The sequence below is a fragment of the Salvelinus fontinalis genome, chromosome 39 (genome assembly GCF_029448725.1).
Source record: "Salvelinus fontinalis isolate EN_2023a chromosome 39, ASM2944872v1, whole genome shotgun sequence".
In the NCBI taxonomy this organism is placed as follows: Eukaryota; Metazoa; Chordata; class Actinopteri; order Salmoniformes; family Salmonidae; genus Salvelinus; species Salvelinus fontinalis.
The window spans coordinates 22,139,735-22,161,253 of NC_074703.1; the positions used below are offsets into that span (position 1 = coordinate 22,139,735).

General features: G+C 42.3%; 1 protein-coding gene across 1 annotated transcript; it reads right to left on the reverse strand.

Moving 5' to 3' along the window:
* Positions 1 to 218: 218 nt before the first annotated feature.
* wnt7ba (wingless-type MMTV integration site family, member 7Ba) lies at positions 219 to 17,127 on the reverse strand. Its single transcript, XM_055905230.1, has 4 exons — positions 16,748 to 17,127; positions 14,959 to 15,185; positions 8,365 to 8,636; positions 219 to 3,711 (listed from the first exon to the last, which is right to left on the reverse strand). The coding sequence occupies exons 1-4, from the start codon at positions 16,828 to 16,830 to the stop codon at positions 3,232 to 3,234; spliced, it is 1,062 nt and encodes a 353-aa protein (XP_055761205.1). The 5' UTR covers positions 16,831 to 17,127; the 3' UTR covers positions 219 to 3,231.
* Between the last annotated feature and the right edge of the window lie 4,392 nt (positions 17,128 to 21,519).

A 21,519-nucleotide genomic window follows, 5' to 3' on the forward strand; every position in this document is an offset into this window, starting at 1 on the left:
TCCAGAGAGAATGGGTCAGTCTTGTGTAAATTGAAGTATGCTTTTGTGTCTAAAGACAGTGGTACAGTAGTTTGGACAGGAATCCCAATAAATCACTAAAGGATGCTCAGATTTTATTAGAAAAATTATAACTATCCATTTGTCTGTGGTGCACACAATCCTGCATGGCCTAAAAGCTAAGTAATCATTTCTCATGATGGCCGACATCCACTCCAACACTGGATCAGTAACATCCATTTATTTTCTTAATACTTAACATTTTGCCGACGCATTTCTTGATAATCCACCAAGTTAACCAGGAGCTATAGAGAATTATGAGAATAAAATAATCTGGGCTAATTGTCGAACACATGGTCTATGTACACTACAGCAACTTTAATAAATCAGAGAGAATAAATTGTAGCTCTCAAATCTTAAACAGTGACAATGAATGAAAACAAAGTGCCATATATAAAAAATATATTATTTGCTTTTTAGCTATATAAAGCCTAAATAAAACAATCGCTGAATACATAGAAGGTCGATGCCTGAAATAGCTCAATGACCCCTGGCCCATGCCCTTTTTCCATAGATCTGTATTATATGGTTAGGCAAAATACTTATTCTCAGGACAGGTTGCCTTTAACTCTGCTGGTATAGACCTGAATGCAAGGGGTGAGCGAAAGTGAAATTCCATGTTTCTGGTATTCGTGGGTATGTGCAGTGTATCACCCATGGGGCTCCATAACGCTTACACCGCATCATCTCAGAATGGGGAAAATTACCCCCCACCATGTTGGAATTGAGACCGAAATAGGGACATGTTTTCTTTTTCCTTTGTATGGGCTTGAACGGGTTGCTTTGTTGGGCTCTTTTGGTCAAATGATCCAGTGCAGCACTCACCAATTCACCTAGTAACATGTTCAAATCATGTCCAATGAATTGAGGAAGGATGGTGAGCGCAAAATAATAAGATAACTACTTAGACATGCTACTGACAATAGATAGAAATGCACAGATTTAAGAAAATGAGAATTGCAGAAAAATGTTTTGTACTCTACTGTTGTGGCTTTATGCTTAATGCCACACTAACTCTGGTAAACTTCAGTAGCAATCAAAGAGAACAAAATATATATTAAACACTGCTATCCATACTATAAGACCTTTTAGTTTGAAGATATCTTAACATAAATAAATCATTTCTTTTCAGTGTTCAAACATACAGTGCCTTCAGAAAATATTCATACCCCTTGACTTTTTCCACATTCTGTTGTGTTATAGCCTGAATTGAAAATGGATTACCCCATAATAATGTCAAAGTGGAATTCTGTTTTCGGAAAAGTTTTACAATCCCTCACAAAGAAGGCCACCTATTAGTAGATGGGTAAAAATAGAAAAAGCAGACATTGAATATCCCTTTGAGCATGGTGAAGTTATTAATTACACTTTAGATGGTGTATCAATACCCCAGTCTCTACAAACATACAGGCGTTGTTTTTAACTCTGTTCCCGGAGAGGAAGGAAACCGCTCCGGGATTTCACCATGAGGCCAATGATGACTTTAAAACTGTTACAGAGTTTAATGGCTGTGATAGAACACTGAGGATGGATCAACAACATTGTAGTTACTCCACAATACTAACCTAATTGACATAGTGAATAGACAGAAGCCTGTACTGTACAGAATACAAATATTCCAAAACATGCATCCTGTTTGCAACAAGGCACTAAAGTGATACTGCTAAAAATGTGGCAAAGCAATTCACTTTATGTCCTGAATACAAAGTGTTATGTTCGGGGAAAATCCAATACAACACATTACGAGTACCACTCTCCATATTTTCAAGCATAGTGGTGTATGCATCATGTTATGTGCATGTTTGTAATCGTTAAGGACTGGGGAGTTTTTCAGGTAAAAAATAAATGGAATGCTAAGCACTGGTAAAATCCTAGAGGAAAACATGGATCAGTCTGTTTTCCACCAGACAATGGGAGATTAATTCACCTTTCAACATTTACATTTCATTCTTATCCAGAGCAACTTACATTTTCATCAAATGTTTTGTTGTTGACAATAACCTAAAACACATGGCCAAATCTATACTGGAATTGCTTACCAGGAAGACAGTGAATGAGTTGCCGAGTTACAGTTTTGACTGACATCTACTTGAAAATCTATGGCAAGACCTGAAAATGGTTGTCTAGCAATGATCAGCAACCAATTTGACAGAGCTATAAGAATTTTTATAAAAATTGACAAATGTTGCACAATCCAAGTGTGGAAAGCTCTTAGACACTTACCCAGAAAGACTCACAGCTGTAATCGCTGCCAAAGGTGATTCTAACATTTATTGACTCAGAGGGTTGAATAATTATTTAATCAAGATGTATTCGTGTTTTATTTTTCATGAGTTTTCTACAAATGTTAGAATTTTTCTTCCACTTTGACATTATAGAGTATTTTGTGTATATCGTTGACAGGAAATTACAAATCCATTTTAATACCACTTTGTAACACTACACTAAAAAAATCAAGGGGTGTGAATGGTTTCTGAAGGCATTGTAATTACAGTGTGACTGGATAGTCAAGGTACACCACCCTTTCAAAGTCAGTCTCTTGAAACCACGCTCCTTTCTCTCTCCATCCACCTCGCATCGCAGTCAAAAGGCACTTTGCTGACGTACCGTTTTCAGTTTGAGGTTGTAATTATGTCAGATAATCCGGGGGTTTTTCTTCCCTGTTTCAGATGTCGAGATTATTTAGCTTTTTTGAGCAGTGTTATTACCGAGGAGGTGAAAACTGCACTTGATAAAGTTTTGGTCCACAATGTTTCCAATAACAGATTTGTTTGGTTGGATACAGAAAAACGAACAACCACAATCCTTGCACTTCATCAATATCCTGCAACACATAGTATATCTGCATCACAGTTTTCCAGTCAGCACATAAGAAGAAAACATTATTTGCCTACTTCTCAAAGTATTTTCTCTCAGTCATTTTAGTACATTTAATCTTTTCTTTGTTTTTTAAAATCAAGTAGGACGTCCAATGTGCAAAATGAAGCCGTGAAGAATCGAGCAATTTTCCAAATCCACTCTGTAGAGTCCCTCCTGAAGTCTTCCCCCACTAAGTCCACGTCCTAGTATCCTTTTTTCCTTGTATCCTCTCTCATGGCCTTGCCTTGTCCCTTTTCCCAGCTCCGTCTTTCATCCCTCCGTCCCCCTCCATCCATCTGACCGTCCATCCATCTTTTATTTGCAGGTGAACACCTCAGACTTCTCACTGCACGTGTTACACTTCACAAAACAGCACCACTGGAACTTGCAGTTGCACTGCCACACGCGGGTATACTGGTGGGTGTTGTGGCCTCTACCACAACACATCAGATTGCAGCCGTCGGTATGGGGTGACGTGTGGTTACACAGCCTCCCCCGCGTCCCTGTGCTCCCTGTCGCCGTGTCCTCCTCGCAGTAGTTAGGAGACCTCTCCAGGTAGACCAGATCTGTGTCCGTGGGTTTCTGGTAGCCCCGCGCCTCCTTCAGCCGAAGGAAGGAGGGTTGGCGGAGACGGGAGGCCCGGACCGGTTCGACTTGGACCGCCTCGCTGTAGCGCTCTTTCAGGATGTAGCCAATCTCCCGGAACTTGGGTAAGGTGATCCAGCAGGTCTTGGTGGTGCAGGAGCCCGACACGCCGTGACACTTACACTCCAACTTCATACGCTCCTCCAGGATCTGATGGAGTGGAGAGAAGAGGGTTGGATACAAGGTTTGGAAAAGGTTGACATGACCCGAGGGTTAGATACAGGCTTTGAGTAAGAGTTGGCAAATCCCAAATGTTGAATAGTTGTGTGTAGGTAGCTTAAAGTATTTTAGAGTAATGTCATTGATCCATCCTGATCTCACGAGCTTACATTCTGTTTCTCTACACAAATTAGGTGATAGCGTGAAGTGAAACAAACTGAGCCCAGCGGTCAGGATGGTGGATCAGGCTAGTTAGACACATGCTGCCATTGTCATTGAGTTTGGAAGCACACTCTTAAGAGTTACATCTTAACTACTTAATTCAAAGTGATGTGAATTGGAGATTTGTATGAAAGAGTTTAGGCCAGCCCACATATCCACAAATTGTATTTTCCATTCATTCAACAGTTCTACAATACATTACGTCTATTAATTAAGGGCATCTCCTGCAATATAGCCTAAAGTCCATATGGACTACATATTTCAGCTATGTGTAATAAAAATAAAGGGAAAATAACTTATGGTTCAAGCCTCTACTCTCTTACTAACTTGACCTTCCTAAGGACCACAATGGACAGAATAAACGACCAGAACTCTCATGTAACCAAAACCTGTATAACGTACAAGGTTTCATGTGTGATTTAAGTTTTGCTGTCTTGCGGATATATTTAGCGGACACACTTGACAGATGACAGTTTACCATTTAGGGTTGAGTTACTGTATATAAACTCAGCAAAAAAAAGAAACCTTTTTCCCTTTTTCAGGACCCTGTCTTTCAACGTTGATTCGTAAAAATCCAAATAACTTCACAGATCTTCATTGTAAAGGGTTTAAACACTGTTTCCCATTTCCCATACAAGTAATGAACATGCACCTGTGGAACGGTCGCTAAGACACTAACAGCTTACAGACTGAAGGCAATTAGGTTACAGTTATGAAAACTTAGGACACTAAGGAGGCCTTTCTACGTACTCTGAAAAACACCAAAAGAAAGATGCCCAGGGTCCCTGCTCATCTGTGTGAACGTGCCTTAGACACGGAGGCATGAGGACTGCAGATGTGGCCAGGACAATAAATTGCAACTGGCCTGTGAGACGCCTAAGACAGCGCTAGAGGGAGACAGGAGGGACAGCTGATCGTTCTCGCAGTGGCAGACCATGTGTAACAACACCTGCACAGGATCGGTACATCCGAACATCACACCTGTGGGACAGGTACAGGATGGCAACAGCAACTGCCCGAGTTACACCAATAACGCACAATCCCTCCATCAGTGCTCAGACTAACCGCAAGTCCAGAGAGGCTGGACTTAAGGGCTTGTAGGCCTGTTGTAAGGCAGGTCCTCACCAGACATCACCGGCAACAACGTCGTCTATGGGCACAAACCCACCATCTCTGGACCAGACCGGACTGGCAAAAAGTGCTCTTCACTGATGAGTCACGGTTTTGTCTCACCAGGGGTGGTGTTCGGATTCTCATTTATCGTTGAAGGAATGAGCGTTACACCGAGGCCTATACTCTGGAGCGATTTGGAGGTGGAGGGTCCGTTATGGTCTGGGGCAGTGTGCCACTGCATCTGAGTGAGCTTGTTGTAATTGCAGGCAATCTCAACGCTGTACGTTACAGGGAAGACATCCTCCTCCATCATGTGGTACCCTTCTTGCAGGCTCATCCTGACATGACCCTCCAGCATGACAAGGCCACCAGCCATACTGCTCGTTCTGTGCGTGATTTCCTGCAAGACAGGAATGTCAGTGGTCTGCCATGGCCAGCGAAGAGCCCAGATCTCAATCCCATTGAGCACGTCGGGGACCTGTTGGATCGGAGGGTGAGGGCTAGGGCCATTCCCCCCAGGAATGTCCGGGAACTTGCAGGTGCCTTGGTGGAAGAGTGGGGTATCATCTCAGAGAAAGAACTGGCAAATCTGGTGCAGTCCATGAGGACGAGATGCACTGCAGTACTTAATGCAGCTGGTGGCCACACCAGATACTGACTGTTACTTTTGATTTTGACCCCCTTTGTTCAGGGTCACATTATTCCATTTCTGTTAGTCACATGTCTGTGGAACTTGTTCAGTTTGTCTCAGTTGTTGAATCTTGTTATGTACATACAAATATTTACACGTGTTAAGTTTGCTGAAAATAAACGCAGTTGACAGTTTTTATTTTAATTTTATTTCACCTTAATTTAACCAGGTAAGCTAGTTGAGAACAAGTTCTCATTTACAACTGCGACCTGGCCAAGATAAAGCAAAGCAGAGCGACACAAACAACAACACAGAGTTACACATGGAATAAACAAGCGTACAGTCAATATCACAATAGAAGAAAAAAAGAGTCTATTTGCAGTGTGTGCAAATGGCGTGAGGAGGTAAGGCAATAAATAGGCCGTGGATATCGAAGTAATTACAATTTAACAAATTAACACTGGAGTGATAGATGAGCAGATGGTGATGTGCAAGTAGAACTACTGGTGTGCAAAAGAGCAGAAAACGAAATAAAAACAATATGGGGATGAGGTAGGTAGATTAGGTTGGCTATTTACAGATGGCTGTGTACAGCTGCAGCGATCAGTTAGCTGCTCAGATAGCTGATGTTTAAAGTTAGTGAGGGAAATATAAGTCTCCAGCTTCAGCGATTTTTGCAATTCGTTCCAGTCATTGGCAGCAGAGAACTGGAAGGAAAGGCGACCAAAGGAGGTGTTGGCTTTGGGAATGACCAGTGAGATATACCTGCTGGAGCGGGTGCTACGGGTGGGTGTTGTTATCGTGACCAGTGAGCTGAGATAAGGCAGAGCTTTACCTAGCATAGACTTATGGATGACCTGGAGCCAGTGGGTCTGGCGACGAATATGTAGCGAGGGCCAGAAATGTGAGTTTAGTTGTGACCAAATCTGAAATGTTTATGTAGACTAATGTTCCCCAAAAAAGAATAGAAAATTCTAACACAAAGCAATATCTATCAGTGTTGATGCATTGTCAATAGGAATTAAAAACTTCTAACTGGGTGGCCAGTACTGTAGCCTTCTAGCCTATCATGTACGAGTGTATCAGTGTATCAAGCCTGTTGCTCTTGATCTGCCCTGCTATCAAGTTAGGGGAATTGGCTCTTGATTAGGTTGGTTCAGTGTGTGCAGTGGTGCAGCAGTATGGTTTTGGGAGCTGCCACCGAGAGAGGAAGAGAGAGAGACTTTGCAATAATATCCTGTATCCTGACTTAATGCTCTGTATTTCAATGAATGGGACTGCAGGGTTATGGCAGGACTCCATTTGGCAACCGGTTTGCCTGGCCTTGCGTTCCCTCCGCTTACACACACACATATATACACACAGGGGCGAGTTCACGCACACACATGGGCAGGCACACACGCATGTGCTCTCACACACACACACATTCTGAAACACTCTGTTTTTAAACTAGTATAGCATAATTTAGCACAGCGATGCGGTCTCCTCTGAACTTATATTTACACTGAAAAAATATATAAATGCAACATGCAACGATTTCAAAGATTTTACCGAGTTATAGTTCATAAGGAAATCAGTCAATTGAAATAAATTCCTAAGGCCCTAATCTATAGATTTTACATGACTGGGAATACAGATATGCATCTGTTGGTCATAGATACCTTTAAAAAAAAAGGTAGGGGCATGGATCAGAAAACCAGAAAACCATCTCCTTCGCATAGAGTTGATCAGGCTGTTGATTGTGTCGTGTGGAATGTTGTCCCACTCTTCAATGGCTGTGCGAAGTTGCTGGATATTGCTGGGAACTGGAACACGCTGTCATACACATCAATCCAGAGAAAACAAACGGGATTCATCTGTGAAGAGCACACTTCTCTAGCGTGCCAGTGGCCATCGAAGGTGAGCATTTGCCCACTGAAGTTGGTTATGACGTCGAACTGCAGTCAGGTCATGACCCTGGTGAGGAAGACGAGCACACAGATGAACTTCCCTGAGGCAGTTTCTGACAGTTTGTGCAGAAATTCTCTGGTTGTGCAAACCCACAGTTTCATCAGTTGGCCGGTTGGCTGGTCTCATACGATCCCGCAGGTGAAGAGGCCAGATGTGGAGGTCGGTTGTGAGGCTGGTTGGACGTACTGCCAAATTCGCTAAAACAATGTTTTAGAGAAATTAACATTCAATTATCTGGCAACAGCTCTGGTGGATATTCCTTCAGTCAGCATGCGAATTGCACCCTCCTTCAAAACTTGAGACATCCGTGTTGTGTGACAAAACTGCACATTTTAGAGTGGCCTTTTATTGTCCCCAGCACAAGGTGCACTTGTGTAAGGATCATGCTGTTTAATCAGCTTCTTGATATGCCACACCTATCAGGTGGATGGATTACCTTGACAGATGAGAAATGCTCACTAACATGGATGTGAACAAATCTGCACAAAACTTGAGAGAAATAGACTTTTTGTGCGTATGGAACATTTCCGGGATTTTTTTATTTCAGCTCATGAAACAAGAGACCAACACTTTGCATGTTGCATTTATATTTTTGTTCAGTATACTTTCCTGATTGAGTTGTATTATATTCTATTGTCTGATATTCTAGATCACTACAGAAACAACTACATGTTTGTTAGGTGTCTTAAAACCCCAGTGAACAAGACAAGCAGTGTCAGTCACTTTACCTTTCGTCCTGCCTCATTATTATGCAGGTTCATCAGACGTCGGGCGTTCTTCTTGATCTCTCGGGCATCCACGAAGCGTCTGGAGAACTCCACGCCGTACTTGATGTTGGCCGAGCAGCCTCCCCACTTCCAGCCCTCCTCCTGGTCATGGTAGCCTTGCTTCTCCCTGTCACAGCCACACTGGCTCAGGTTTCCCTGACTACACGCCGCTGTCACCGAATGTGCCACGCCAGCCGCCGTGATGGAATAGGTGAACGCCGCCTCTCGGCTACCTGGGGAGGAGAGAGAGGGAGAGAGCGGCAGGGAGTTATCTTGCACTAGTCCTAGGTGAGTTGTAGTGCATAGTATGAGTATGAGTTTATGTTACAATACAGTATAGTATTTTATGTTGTGGCCTAATGAAAGGCTTGTGGCCCACTACAACAAAATTCATCCACACTTTACATTACTAGGTGACCTGACTGCAGTTCGGCCTTATACTAGTCTAATGTAATTAACCTGTAACAGGCTAATAAATACCTACCATTCCTTATTTGATAGTCTCTGTCGAACTGACTCTTGTCAGAGCCCTAATTTTTAACAGGTGGCCTGGGTAAGACTCCACTGATAAAACCCAAGTGACATCTGCTGGTTGTCCAGAGGAGCCTTACTGTATCTGTGTCTGTACAGCAGATACAGTAAAAACTACTGTATGTACTATAGTATTACTATAGTAGTATATGTACTATAGTATTATAGAGTATATATACTGAACAAAAAGATAAATGCAACAATTAAAGTTACAGTTCATATAAGGAAATAGGGGGACAGGTCTGGTTAGTATGCAGGCCATTGAAGAACTGGGTGGCGGATGAATGGCACAATAATGGGCCTCAGGATCTCGTCACCGTATCTCTGTGCATTGAAATTGCCATCAGTAAAATACAATTGTGTTCGTTGTCCATAGCTTATGCCTGCCCATACCGCCACCATGGGGCACTCTGTTCACAACGTTGACCCAACATTGACCCAACAGGTCCACAGACGATGCAATCGCCATCACACTGCCCTATCACATCTGGACAAGAGGAATACCTATGTAAGAATGCTATTCATTGACTACAGCTCTGCATTCAACACCATAGTACCCACCAAGCTGGAGGCCCTGGGTCTCAACCCCGCCCTGTGCAATTGGGTGCTGGACTTTCTGACGGGCCGCCCCCAGGTGGTGAAGGTAGGAAACAACATCTCCCCTTCGCTGACTCTCAACACTGGGGCCCTACAAGGGTGCGTGCTCAGCCCCCTCCTGTACTTTCTGTTTACCCACGACTGCGTGGCCATGCACGCCTCCAACTCAAATCATCAAGTTTGCAGACGAAACAACAGTAGTGAGCTTGATTACCAACAACGACGAGACAGGGAGGAGATGAGGGCACTCGGAGTGTGGTGTCAGGAAAACAACCTCTCACTCAAAATCAACAAAACAAAGGAGATGATCGTAGACTTCAGGAAACAGCAGAGGAAGCACCCCCCTATCCACATCGAAGGGACAGCAGTGGAGAAGGTGGAAAGTTTTCTGTACAGCACTTTGTGACATCAGCTGTGTAAATCAATTTGATTGATTAAGTTCCTCGGCGTACACATCACAGACTAACTGAAATGGTCCACCCACACAGACAGTGTGGTGAAGAAGGTGCAACAGCGCCTCTTCAACCTCAGGAGGCTGAAGAACTTTGGCTATACCATCTATTGCACCTTGCCTATGTCGCTCGGCCAGCGCTCATCCATATATTTCTATGTACATATTCTCATTCATCGCTTTAGATTTGTGTGTATTCATTCGGTAGTTGTTGGAAAATTGTTAGATTACTTGTTAGATATTACTGCACTGTCGGAACTAGAAGCACAAGCATTTCGCTACGCTCACATTAACATCTGCTCACCATGTGTATGTGACCAATAAAATTTGATTTGATTTTGATTTGACATCAGCAAACTGCTCGCCCACACTAGGCCATACACGTGGTTTACGGTTGTGAGGCCAGTTGGACGTACTGCCAAATTCTCTAAAATGACATTGGCCTAAAATGAGGCCCTGGGTCTTGGCTTACGGTAGAGAAATTAACATTAAATTCCCTGGCAACAGCTCTGGTGGACATTCCTGCAGTCAGCATGCCAATTGCACGCTCATCTGTGGCATTGTGTTGTGTGACAAAACTGCACATTTTAGAGTGGCCTTTTATTGTCCCCAGCACAAGGTGCACCTGTGTAATGATCATGTTGTTTAATCAGCTTCTTGATATGCCACACCTGTCAGGTGTATGGATTATCTTGGCAGAAGAGGAATGCTCACTAACAGGGATATAAACAAATTTGTGCACAACATTTGAGAGAAATAATCTTTTTAGCATTTGGAAAATATCTGGGATCTTTTATTTCAGCTCATGAAACATGGGACCAACACTTTAAATGTTATGTTTATAGTTTTGTTCAGTGTAGATGATCCTATCTATAAGTGTACTTAATGTGTGCCAGTTGGTTTCTGCTTCAGCCAGCGCATTTGTCATTCTATAGCTGACAATGTAACGTTTTTGAACTCACTACCTTCACTCTAGGCAAGTTGTTTATGGATGTAATGTAACGTCTTGTAAATTATTTATAAGAAGTTAATAAACAAACAAATCAGCTTAAAGACGCTAGATAAATGTTAAGTGAACATTACTCATATTGTTTTTGTAGCTGGTGGTGGTAACTTATCATAGGTTATAGACCCACAACCACATGATACATTCTCACATCTGCTATACCATTGATCATTCCGTCAAACTACACGGTCAAAGCAACGATAAATACCCGTAAGAGACTTTCAAATGGCCCGCTTTCCATTTCAGTACAAACCCATTAACATTTATAGCATGGAAAGGAAATGAATTACTGTACCGTTGAAGTCGGAAGTTTACATACACCTCAGCCAAATACATTTAAACTCGGTTTTTCACAATTCCTAACATTTAATCGAAGTAAAAATTCACTGTTTTAGGTCAGTTAGGTTCACCACTTTATTTTAAGAATGTGAAATGTCAGAATAATAGTAGAGAGAATTATATATTTCAGCTTTTATTTATTTCATCAGATTCCCAGTGGGTCAGAAGTTTACATACACTCAATTAGTATTTGGTAGCATTGCCTTTAAATTGTTTAACTGGGGTCAAACGTTTCAGGTAGCCTTCCACAAGCTTCCCACAATAAATTGGGTGAATTTAAATTGGGTGAAATCCTGACAGAGCTGGTGTAACTGAGTCAGGTTTGTAGGCCTCCTTGTTCGCACACGCTTTTTCAGTTCTGCCCACAAATTTTCTATAGGATTGAAGTCAGGGCTTTGTGATGGTCACGCCAATACCTTGAATTTGTTGACTGATGTCTTGAGATGTTGCTTCAATATAGCCACATAATTTTCATACATCATGATGCCATCTATTTTGTGAAGTGCACCAGTCCCTCCTGCAGCAAAGCACCCCCACAACATGATGCTGCCACCCCCGTGCTTCACGGTTGGGATAGTGTTCTTCGGCTTGCAAGCCTCCCCCTTTTTCCTCCTAACATAACAATGGGCATTATGGCCAAACAGTTCTATTTTTGTTTCATCAGACCAGAGGACATTTCTCCAAAAAGTACGATCTTTGTCACAATGCGTAGTCTGGCTTTTTCATGGCGGTTTTGGAACAGTGGCTTCTTCCTTGCTGAGCGGCCTTTCAGGTTATGTCGATATAGGACTCGTTTTACTGTGGATGTAGATACTTTTGTACCTGTTTCCTCCAGCATCTTCACAAGGTCCTTTGCTGTTGTTCTGGAATTGATTTGCACGCTTCTCCTTCCTGAGTGGTATGACGGCTGCGTGGTCCCATGGTGTTTATACGTGCGTGCTATTGTTTGTACAGATGAATGTGGTACATTCAGGCGTTTGAAAATTGCTCCCAAGTATGAACCAGACTTGTGGAGGTCTGAAAAATCTGAGGTCTTGGCTGATTTCTTTTGATTTTCCCATGATGTCAAGCAAAGAGACACTGAGTTTGAAGGTAGGCCTTGAAATACATCCACAGGTACACCTCCAATTGACTCAAATTATGTAAATTACCCTATCAGAAGCTTCTAAAGCCATTTTCTGGACTTTCCAAGCTGTTTAAAGGCACAGTCAACTTAGTGTATGTAAACTTCTGACCCAATTGAATTGAATTATAAGTGAATTATACGTTAAATAATGTCTGTAAACAATTGTTTGAAAAATGACTTGTTTCATGCACAAAGTAGATGTCCTAACCAACTTGTCAAAACTATAGTTTGTTAACAAGAAATTTGTGGAGTGGTTGAAAAACGAGTTTTAATGACTCCAACCTAAGTGTATGTAAACTTCCGACTTCAACTTTATATAACATTACTATTGCGTTGTCCTTGTAATAGGATATTTCCCGCCTCAATCAAGATACTATGTTGGGTTCCATTCTCCTCAACAACCTGAGTATTAGTGCATGGTGTCAAGTGGAAGGCAATGGGGTGGCTTCTCTCCAACCTGACAAACTCACTCGTAGATCCCATTAGCTCTGTGGCTCACTGATCCATAACTTTAAACTAACTCTGAAGTCTTCTCTCATCAGTCTGAACCAGGGAAACTGACCTTTCAATAAATGTAGAATAGTGAAGGTTTTCCTCGAACTGCCAAATGTCGTCCCCAGTATATAAAACGTGTTTTGATTGTAGAGTAATACATGCTTGGTTCCATTGTTGTGGGTATTCTAACTGCTGTAGCTGACCTTGATTAGTGGTCAAGACTGAAAAGCCGGTCTCACTCAATAGTTATGGTGTATGTTCCCTGTCCTTGCAGGGCAATCAGATGAAGTGTTTGAAGAGGAACTTCTTGACACCCGTGATGCCTTTATACATGCATGAACTCGAATGGATCAACTGGCCACAGGATGAGCCTGTCCAGGCCCTGTGAATGACAAATCCAACATTTCATCACTACCAACAACAACCCAAGAGGTGAGTCTGACCACAACTTCCCAGTAGATCGACAGAGTTCTTGCCATATCAATCTCTCCCAACATATACAGTCAGTAGAGGGACAAGCTGAGTGTCCCTATTAGCCACCTAACACACCATAACCCTAACACACCACGTTGAACAGAGGAATAGATACATTTCCTTTCCTCTAATAAAACAACTAAATGGATCCTGGATCCAGCAGTCCGCCTGTCTGTGAGAGAAGTGATTGTTTCCAGAGCTGTTGGATTAAACACAGTTCCCGAACCACAGTGAGACCGCAACAAAACATTTCTGAATGATAGACAAGTTATATAAGAGAGCCCGTATTAAGACCAATACCACTGGTGTGCTGTGGGGGGAAAAAAAAAATAGGGGAAACCAGATCAGAGCGATGTTAGAGATTATGAGTATAGATAGTTAGGAGAGGTTGCACTTCTAAGGACATTCTGGTTCATTTTCACACAATAATTAATATAGATCTACTGTATTTGGGACAGTCAGTGTTGTAAGAATGAATGCCACAAACCAAACTCAAGCCCAGAAGCAGGACAGACTTCTACACAATGAGGTCACATGTAGGACTGACTGTCCTACATGGATTGAAACCCCTTCAGGACACTAGCAACACGGCTTCAAGTTTCAATTGTTCCCGTATGCCTAATATTATGGAGTAAAAGTACGGTATTCCCTGTGGTTATTGAAGGAGGATGATGGTGAAAGAATAATATTCTCACTGGAAGATTTCACTGAAGTAGTTTCACTAACCATAGATCTTCACTCTTCATTCTAATGAAGAGGAGGTCTAGTTTGTGAACCTCCCATCGTTGCTTCTATTGCAGGAGTAGCACCACACACACTACCACAACCAAATTGGCCATGATGATAGCTCCCACCTTCACCAAATTGTATTGCCCTGAACTGACTACCATAACCTCTCTTGTAACCAGTGCCCTGACCTGAACATAGCCACTGGGAAGAAAAAGGAAGTTCAACAGAAACAACTGTAATTGAACTTTCATTTTCCTGTAAGAGTGGCTGGTCAGATTTTTTTTATATATCCAGCTTACGCTTTGTGTCATGCACCTTGGACTGCATTGGTTGGACTGTGAGTTAGGCACTAGTCACTGACAGTAGGTCTATACGTTTTTATCGGGGCACAGGAAAAGCCAGTGACTTCTCATTCTGCCCAGTTGGCACAATCAGATGATCACCTCTCACCAATGCTTCGTCTGGTGGGCATTCTGATGCAATCACTGCATCATCATCATAAACTAATATGATATCCCTCTCAGTGTGGAGCAGCCACACTGTAGAGAATGTACAGTAGAGGTGAAGTACGACCAACAACATTGCGGGTCCTACTTCATCTATACAGGGTGATTTTTCGGACACGGATTAAGCCGAGTCCTAGACTAAAAAGCAAGCTCAATGGGCAATCTCCATCGAAAATTGTTTTTTTGTCCAGGAATAGGGTTAATCGGCTTCTGGGAAACTGTCCCTACAAGTTTTCTTCAGTCCAGCACCCCTAACAAGTTATGTGCGTTTGACTAGACTAATTGCAGCAGGTAGACTGACCTACTCTCAGCTCTTGTCCGAAGACGGTCCTCTCGCCTAGGGCGGAGCAGTTCCAGCGGCCATAGCGGAACTGGTACTGGCACTCATTGATGCCCTGCTGGGCACCCTCGCCGATGACGATGATGGCATCCGGGCGGCTCTGGCAGAGTGCGCGCTGTCTCGGGGCCAGCCCAGGGATCTTGTTGCAGATGATGTTAGCGCCCAAAGCTACCACCGAGGACAGCGCCCTATGGGGGGGAGAGAGGGGAGGGGAGAGAGAGGGAGATAGTTAATCATCAAGGCATAGAGTTGGCGGGGCAGAGTCGGCGTGGCACGGACTGTAGCTACAGATTCTACAGGTCCCCCCCATGGGCTATAGTGTTCCCTCACATCAGTCAGGTTTTGGTTTGGCTCGTAGGTAGTTACCAATCTACCAATCTAGATAGAGCACTTAAGACACACAGCTGATTTAAGACACACAGCTGGTTCGAGACAAGCTCACAGGTCACTGAGATTGTTTATTGTGACCTTATAGATCTGAGTCATTTAGGAATGGCCCTGCTCCACCGCCCTCTTACAAAAAGAGAAAAGGATGGGGAGCGTGACTCGTGTAGCTTGCCGTAACCCTGAAAATGAGCCGAATCACAGTAATGGGCCAATATCTCTATTGTATTGCCAATAACTTCTGGTTTTCACTTGATTGATTATGTTTTGAGACTGACAAATAAACATGTTAAATACTAACTTCAGATAAACAAGCAAAACCTGCAACTTGACCCTCATAAAATTTAAAGGACCACTGTGTGTAAGATTTACTTCGGGTGACTGAATCAGGTTTTAAAATGCACAAACGCAAACAATGGTTAGCCGATGAAGAACAGACAACAAACCAACTCTGACTAATAGCCGTTTATTCCCACATTTTAACTAAAGCCATGAACCTCAACAAGGGGCTGTTTTAGGTATTGTTCAGGTCTGTCTGTACAAGTATGAGACATATCTGTGCAGTAATCATTCTTTCTGTGAGGGCCTGGGTATTTTAATGTAATAATAAATAACCAGTTGTGCAGTCTTACTGTCTACAGAACACAGGATGTCATCCAGCGACACGTTGTTCTTTTCCATATGTTGCTTTACAAATATAAGCGTGTCTGGAACATGGTCATGTTGCAATGCGTAAACCCTACTAGTCAGGTAATCTCATCAATTTAGTTATTGAACACTGTGACTATAACACAAGTCATTTATAAATCCATCAAAAATATTGACTTCATTTCATTTGTCCGTTTGGGAAGTTGGAGCAGCTCTCCATTGACTGTACAACTTCTAGGCTAGTTGGAAAATAAATCTGGTCAAATAACGTTTAAATGAAGCTATTCAACAGGCATGTTAAATATTCATTAAACGTTTTTAATTCTTGTTAAGTGGTTTTCTTATAGGTTTTGTTTATTAATATTTTCTTATAGGTTTTGTTATTAATATTCTATTTTCAGTCACAAAACCAAACAGATATTTGTTGTTTGGCACCAACAATTTAATGTAAAGGCCAATACCATCCCAGTATTTTACAATAGGCTATTATATAAGTTCCAATAGCTTATTTGAGTTGATCATTTTATAGTGAAATTGCATTATACATTACACACTACACATACTTTTCACGTGCGCAAATGTCCTAATCAACAAATTAATTAAATTAGTGCATAATAGAGATTCAAAATGTAAAGAAATCTTACAAATGCACACCATCACATGGCTCTCTCTACAAGCACCTGTTGGAGAGAAGGGTAAAAAGCACGTGCCAACCTACAGGTAGCTACCGCTGGTGAGGATGAGGAAGATCTGGGGATAGTAGACGGACAGCAGCGCACTGCGAGACGAGACAATGAGCATGGTGTCATTGAACACAACGACCGCTGCTTGCTTTAGTGAGGGGAAAAAAGGAAATTAGCTAGATAATTCCTTTAGAAGATAAGTAGTCCTGGGTGTTCGTATCAGAAAAATCTCTGTTCCCTTCTTTGGGTGAGTCGCGTCTTGTTCTTGGGGTCAGTCGGCGGAGCGTTGGTGCTATGCAGCTCCAAGCCCCCCGGTAGTAGCGTTGGCTTCGGTCGCGGAGACTGGACGGGTCATCTCTTGGCGGCAGTGGTGTGAATGTGGTTGTCCTCCTGGACTGATGGGGTGGATTTTAGATTCCGGGACAACAGGGATGTGCCGCTTTCGCCTCCCAGGAGACACTGTTTTATCATTTGCAGAGGGAGACACAGTGGAGGGAGTATGACAGTGCTAAACCGCCCACCCCATGTTAAAACCAAACGGGACAACGGTAGAGAGCCGAGACTACAACTATTTAAGCTCCCAAATATATTTTTTTCATTCAATCAATGAATCCATGTGATCAATACAGTCTTAGAAATCTGTGCTTTATGCATTTATATTGTTGGTATTATGGTGTTAGGTAGGATACAGATATTTCTGGACATTCTGTCTTCAACAGGTCTCATTGAATTATGTTCCATTCAGTAAAAGGCGCGCGTAAAAACATTTGTAAAACCATCAATTGCTTGTGAAGGCATGCATGACAGGTCCTGTTCATTTCAACCGATAAAAGAGACACCATAACATTGGTTGTTGTGGAAACAGGTAGGACATACATGGGAGGACACACAATATAACCACTCAATCCCTAAATAACAATGTATAGAAATAATGTAGAATACTTTCAGGACACAATTAATTATCTTGCTCTCTCAATGATCTTTAGATCTCGAAGATACCCTCATGTGGTTGAAAGGTAGAATGCATTTGCCATCACTGTCAACTTCAAGGAGGTCAAATAGTTGTGATCTTGAACACACCACACTGCAGAAAGAAGCTATTATGTAATTATTTTTCTTAGTATTAATCTTGTCACGAATCATGTACTAGTTCATGAAGACAAAACTGTATCTAAGCTCTGAGTGATTCTTCTCAAACAGGCCCATGTTTTAACCACATGTTTCAAACGGCCAAGACATGCAAATAAAACCACCAAAAGCACTCTAGAATATCAGATGGGAATGAGAAACAAAGAAAGACATATTTACAGTCTTCCCTTTAAAGATGTCCCATGCAAATAGCAGCTTGTTTGCCTAGAAACTTAGTGTGAGTAAAACATCTCAGTGGGTGGGGATGGTGCTGTTTAGTTTCAAACAGCCTTCAAAGCATGGACAGTTTTACAAGGATACTTCTCTCATGGGATGATAACTGAGGGCAAAGTACGCCCATGTTGTCTCTTCCCTCTCCTTTTCGGAGATGTCTTGTCATGTTAGTGAAGTGTTGTGTTGAAGACATCCTCTGACTGTTGTGCTCTTCATCTTGGTCTGCTAACACAGATTGGACCAGCTGAAACACTGAGCAGTCATTCAAGTATGAAAGGCATGCTTTGTTTCAATCAATAAAAGAAAAAACGAAGAAAAATATCTCACATTCTTTAGTCATATCAGATCAGAAAAGCCACACCAGGCTGAGACTACTATCCGTGTGACCGCAGACTCAGATTCACCCTTTTAAAGAGCCAGGCAAGGCAAACCACAACCCCAGTGTTTCCCCACTTCTCCAGTACCCCAACAGCACACTTGATTCAACATGTCAACTTATCATCCAGCCCTCAATGACTTTGAATCAAGTGTTTTTGTCTGTGGCTACAACAAAAATGTGTGTTGTTGGGGGTACTCGAAGGACCTGAGTTCGGAACCACTGCACTACTCTCTACCTACCAAAACCTATTTGCCAACCTCTTGGTCACAGTCTATCTTGGTCACAGACTATCTGTGACCACAAAGACTCAGATTCACCCTGTCTAAAACCTCTCTGCCAACGAACCACCTTAGAGTTAGATAGAATTCTCTAGCTGATAACACCTCAATCCAGGCTTTCATATCTTTCATTTCAACAAAGCCCCTGTCAGTAAAACACAACTTGTGTCCTACTTCTGATTCAAGCGGACATCTCACAGATAACTTTGTTGGCTTTCTGATCAGGGCCCGCACAAAACACAGCAGACTAAATGTGCATCTCAAATGGCACCCTATTGCCTATTTAGTGCACAACTTTTGACCATAACCTTGTCGAAAGTAGTACACTAAATAGGGTATAGGGTACCATTTGAGACATACACAGAGTATCTGGAACTTTCTCTCTGACAGTTTTGTATAATCCTCCAAAAAGGCCTTGGGTGCATCTCAAATTGCACCATGTTCCCTATATAGTGCACTACTTTTGACCAGGGCCCATATGGCTCTGGTAAAAAGTAGTGTACTATATAGGGAATAGGGTGCCATTTAGGATGTATCCCTTGTTAGTGTATTTGACCACTGTGTCTAAAGCCAAGACAGCACTTAAGCAGTGCACTCACTGTTTCGACTGGTCTGGACAATGGTATCTGTTTCTTATCATATTTTTACATAGTAAGGGAGGAATGGGGAGAAATGGAAGGGATTCGAATCATTTTGGTTTCCAACCACGGGGAAAACTTCACCGAATAATGTAAGTTTGTCTTTAATATTTGAATCCATTACCAGAGAGAAAGGATAGAGAACTTCTGTTTGGTGCAAGATGGCCTCCTCTATCCTCTCTTAGAACTTGACCCAAGGGCAGGAATAATGACAGTCAGGTAGGATACCATGGGAGAATCTCAATTGCATACTCCTCATGTCCTCTCTCCTCGCCTCCTTCTCAAAACCCATTGCAGGAGAAGGTCAGAGGGGAGGGACGCTTTCGTGAGGAGTGTGCAATTGAGATTCTCCCCATGTCCCTGTGAGCCATGTATATTAATCTATCTTTTTGGCATTTCACATGTGGAGCCCCCTGAAATTTGAAATGGGGTCCCCTGAGAAAATCTGTAATTTTACCAAACAAATGAATTACTTTTTTCTCTTCAAATGGGTATATAATACAACTTTTCAGTGTCAACGAAGGACCCCTTACACTATAAGAATGTGCTTTCATGTCATTAGTATGTGTCTGGACAGCCGGCACCGCATTAACTAGGGGATATCATGTTGGAACCCCTGGATAGTCCAGTGCCAATTTAAGGTGCAGTGAACGTTTGGTAACCCTCGACTAGGACTTCCTGCATGTGTAAAGTGGAAATCCACCTCGGTTTCATCAAATAACTTTTACACATTTGTTTCTGATACCCCCAGGTGCCCTAAAATAGAGAATCAAATAGCTACACGGTCATGTTATCACATATGTTAAGGTAGTAGATATCATAGAACAATTGCTAAGACTTTCATGGGTTAAAAGTTTAGTGCCATAAAGGGATTCTGTCTGGTACCACTCCAAATATAACTTGACTTTCATTCTATTCACCCCAAACAGATGTCGACACTATACAGTGTTGGAAAAGATAATATGACCAACCAGCACGTTTAAGTAATCTCAACTCTTCCTTACAATCTAAAAGACCAAACAAGGTCAGATGGCTTGGCTGTTATCCTTTACAAAACAGCAGAGGCATTTTTCATCAGTAATATGCTTGGACAAACACATGGCACCACTTATAATTCATGTAAAAGGAAAAAGCATAAACTAACAGTCAGGAATCTGTGGAGAATATGTGTATTCTCACCTCTGCTCCACTGAGATTGTACGATACACACACATACACGCACGCACGCACGCACGCACGCACACACACACACACACACACACACACACAAACACACACACACACACACAGTATGGGTGATGAAAAGTAAACTAACCCATGGGGGTGTTGGTATGAAGGAGTATTTACGAAAAAGCCAAGTGGATTTTTTTTTATTTAATTTGATTGAATATCCAAAACATACAATATACTTGCAGTGAAGCCGCTCAACAACTACACCATAGCAGTCATCCAACAGACTCCCATTCAGAGCGACGCACAGAAGCATCCAGGGTCAACACCCTGCCCAAGGGCACGTCGACAGATCTCCCACAATGCCAAAAACAGGGACCCCAACCCTCCAAGATCTCCCCACAGTTCCCCAAGAGCTGCCCCTCAACCATCAGAGACCCCCCCCCAAGAACACCCCCAATGCACCAACCCCAAAAAATTAACTAAAAAGAAAGAGACAAAGGAAAACAGAAAACAAGGTCATCAAGGACAACTAAAATCATAACAGCAAGGCCAACTGTATATGTTGGAGTGCATGTCTGGCATTATTTACATGTGTGTGTGTCCATGTATGTGTGCATTTGAATGAGAGTGTGTGTATATGCATGTGTACAAACACCTGTACAGCGTCAGCCTCAGGCAACCCGGCATTAGTTGTAAAAACACTGCCCCTCAGTGTCATTCAAACATACTTTTTACTATGTTTTATTTTGACTTTATTTTTTAAACTTTTATCTTTGACCATCATTCTATCCTCCTCTCAGCAACTCAACTCCATCCCAACCCTCAGCTTCCCTCAGCCCATCTCACCTATATCTTTTCGGATTTCTACGCAACATAAGTTGCGGGGTCACTTAGAAATATCCTTGTTTTTGAAAGAAAAGCACATTTTTTGTCCATTAAAATAACATCAAATTGATCAGAAATACAGTGTAGACTTT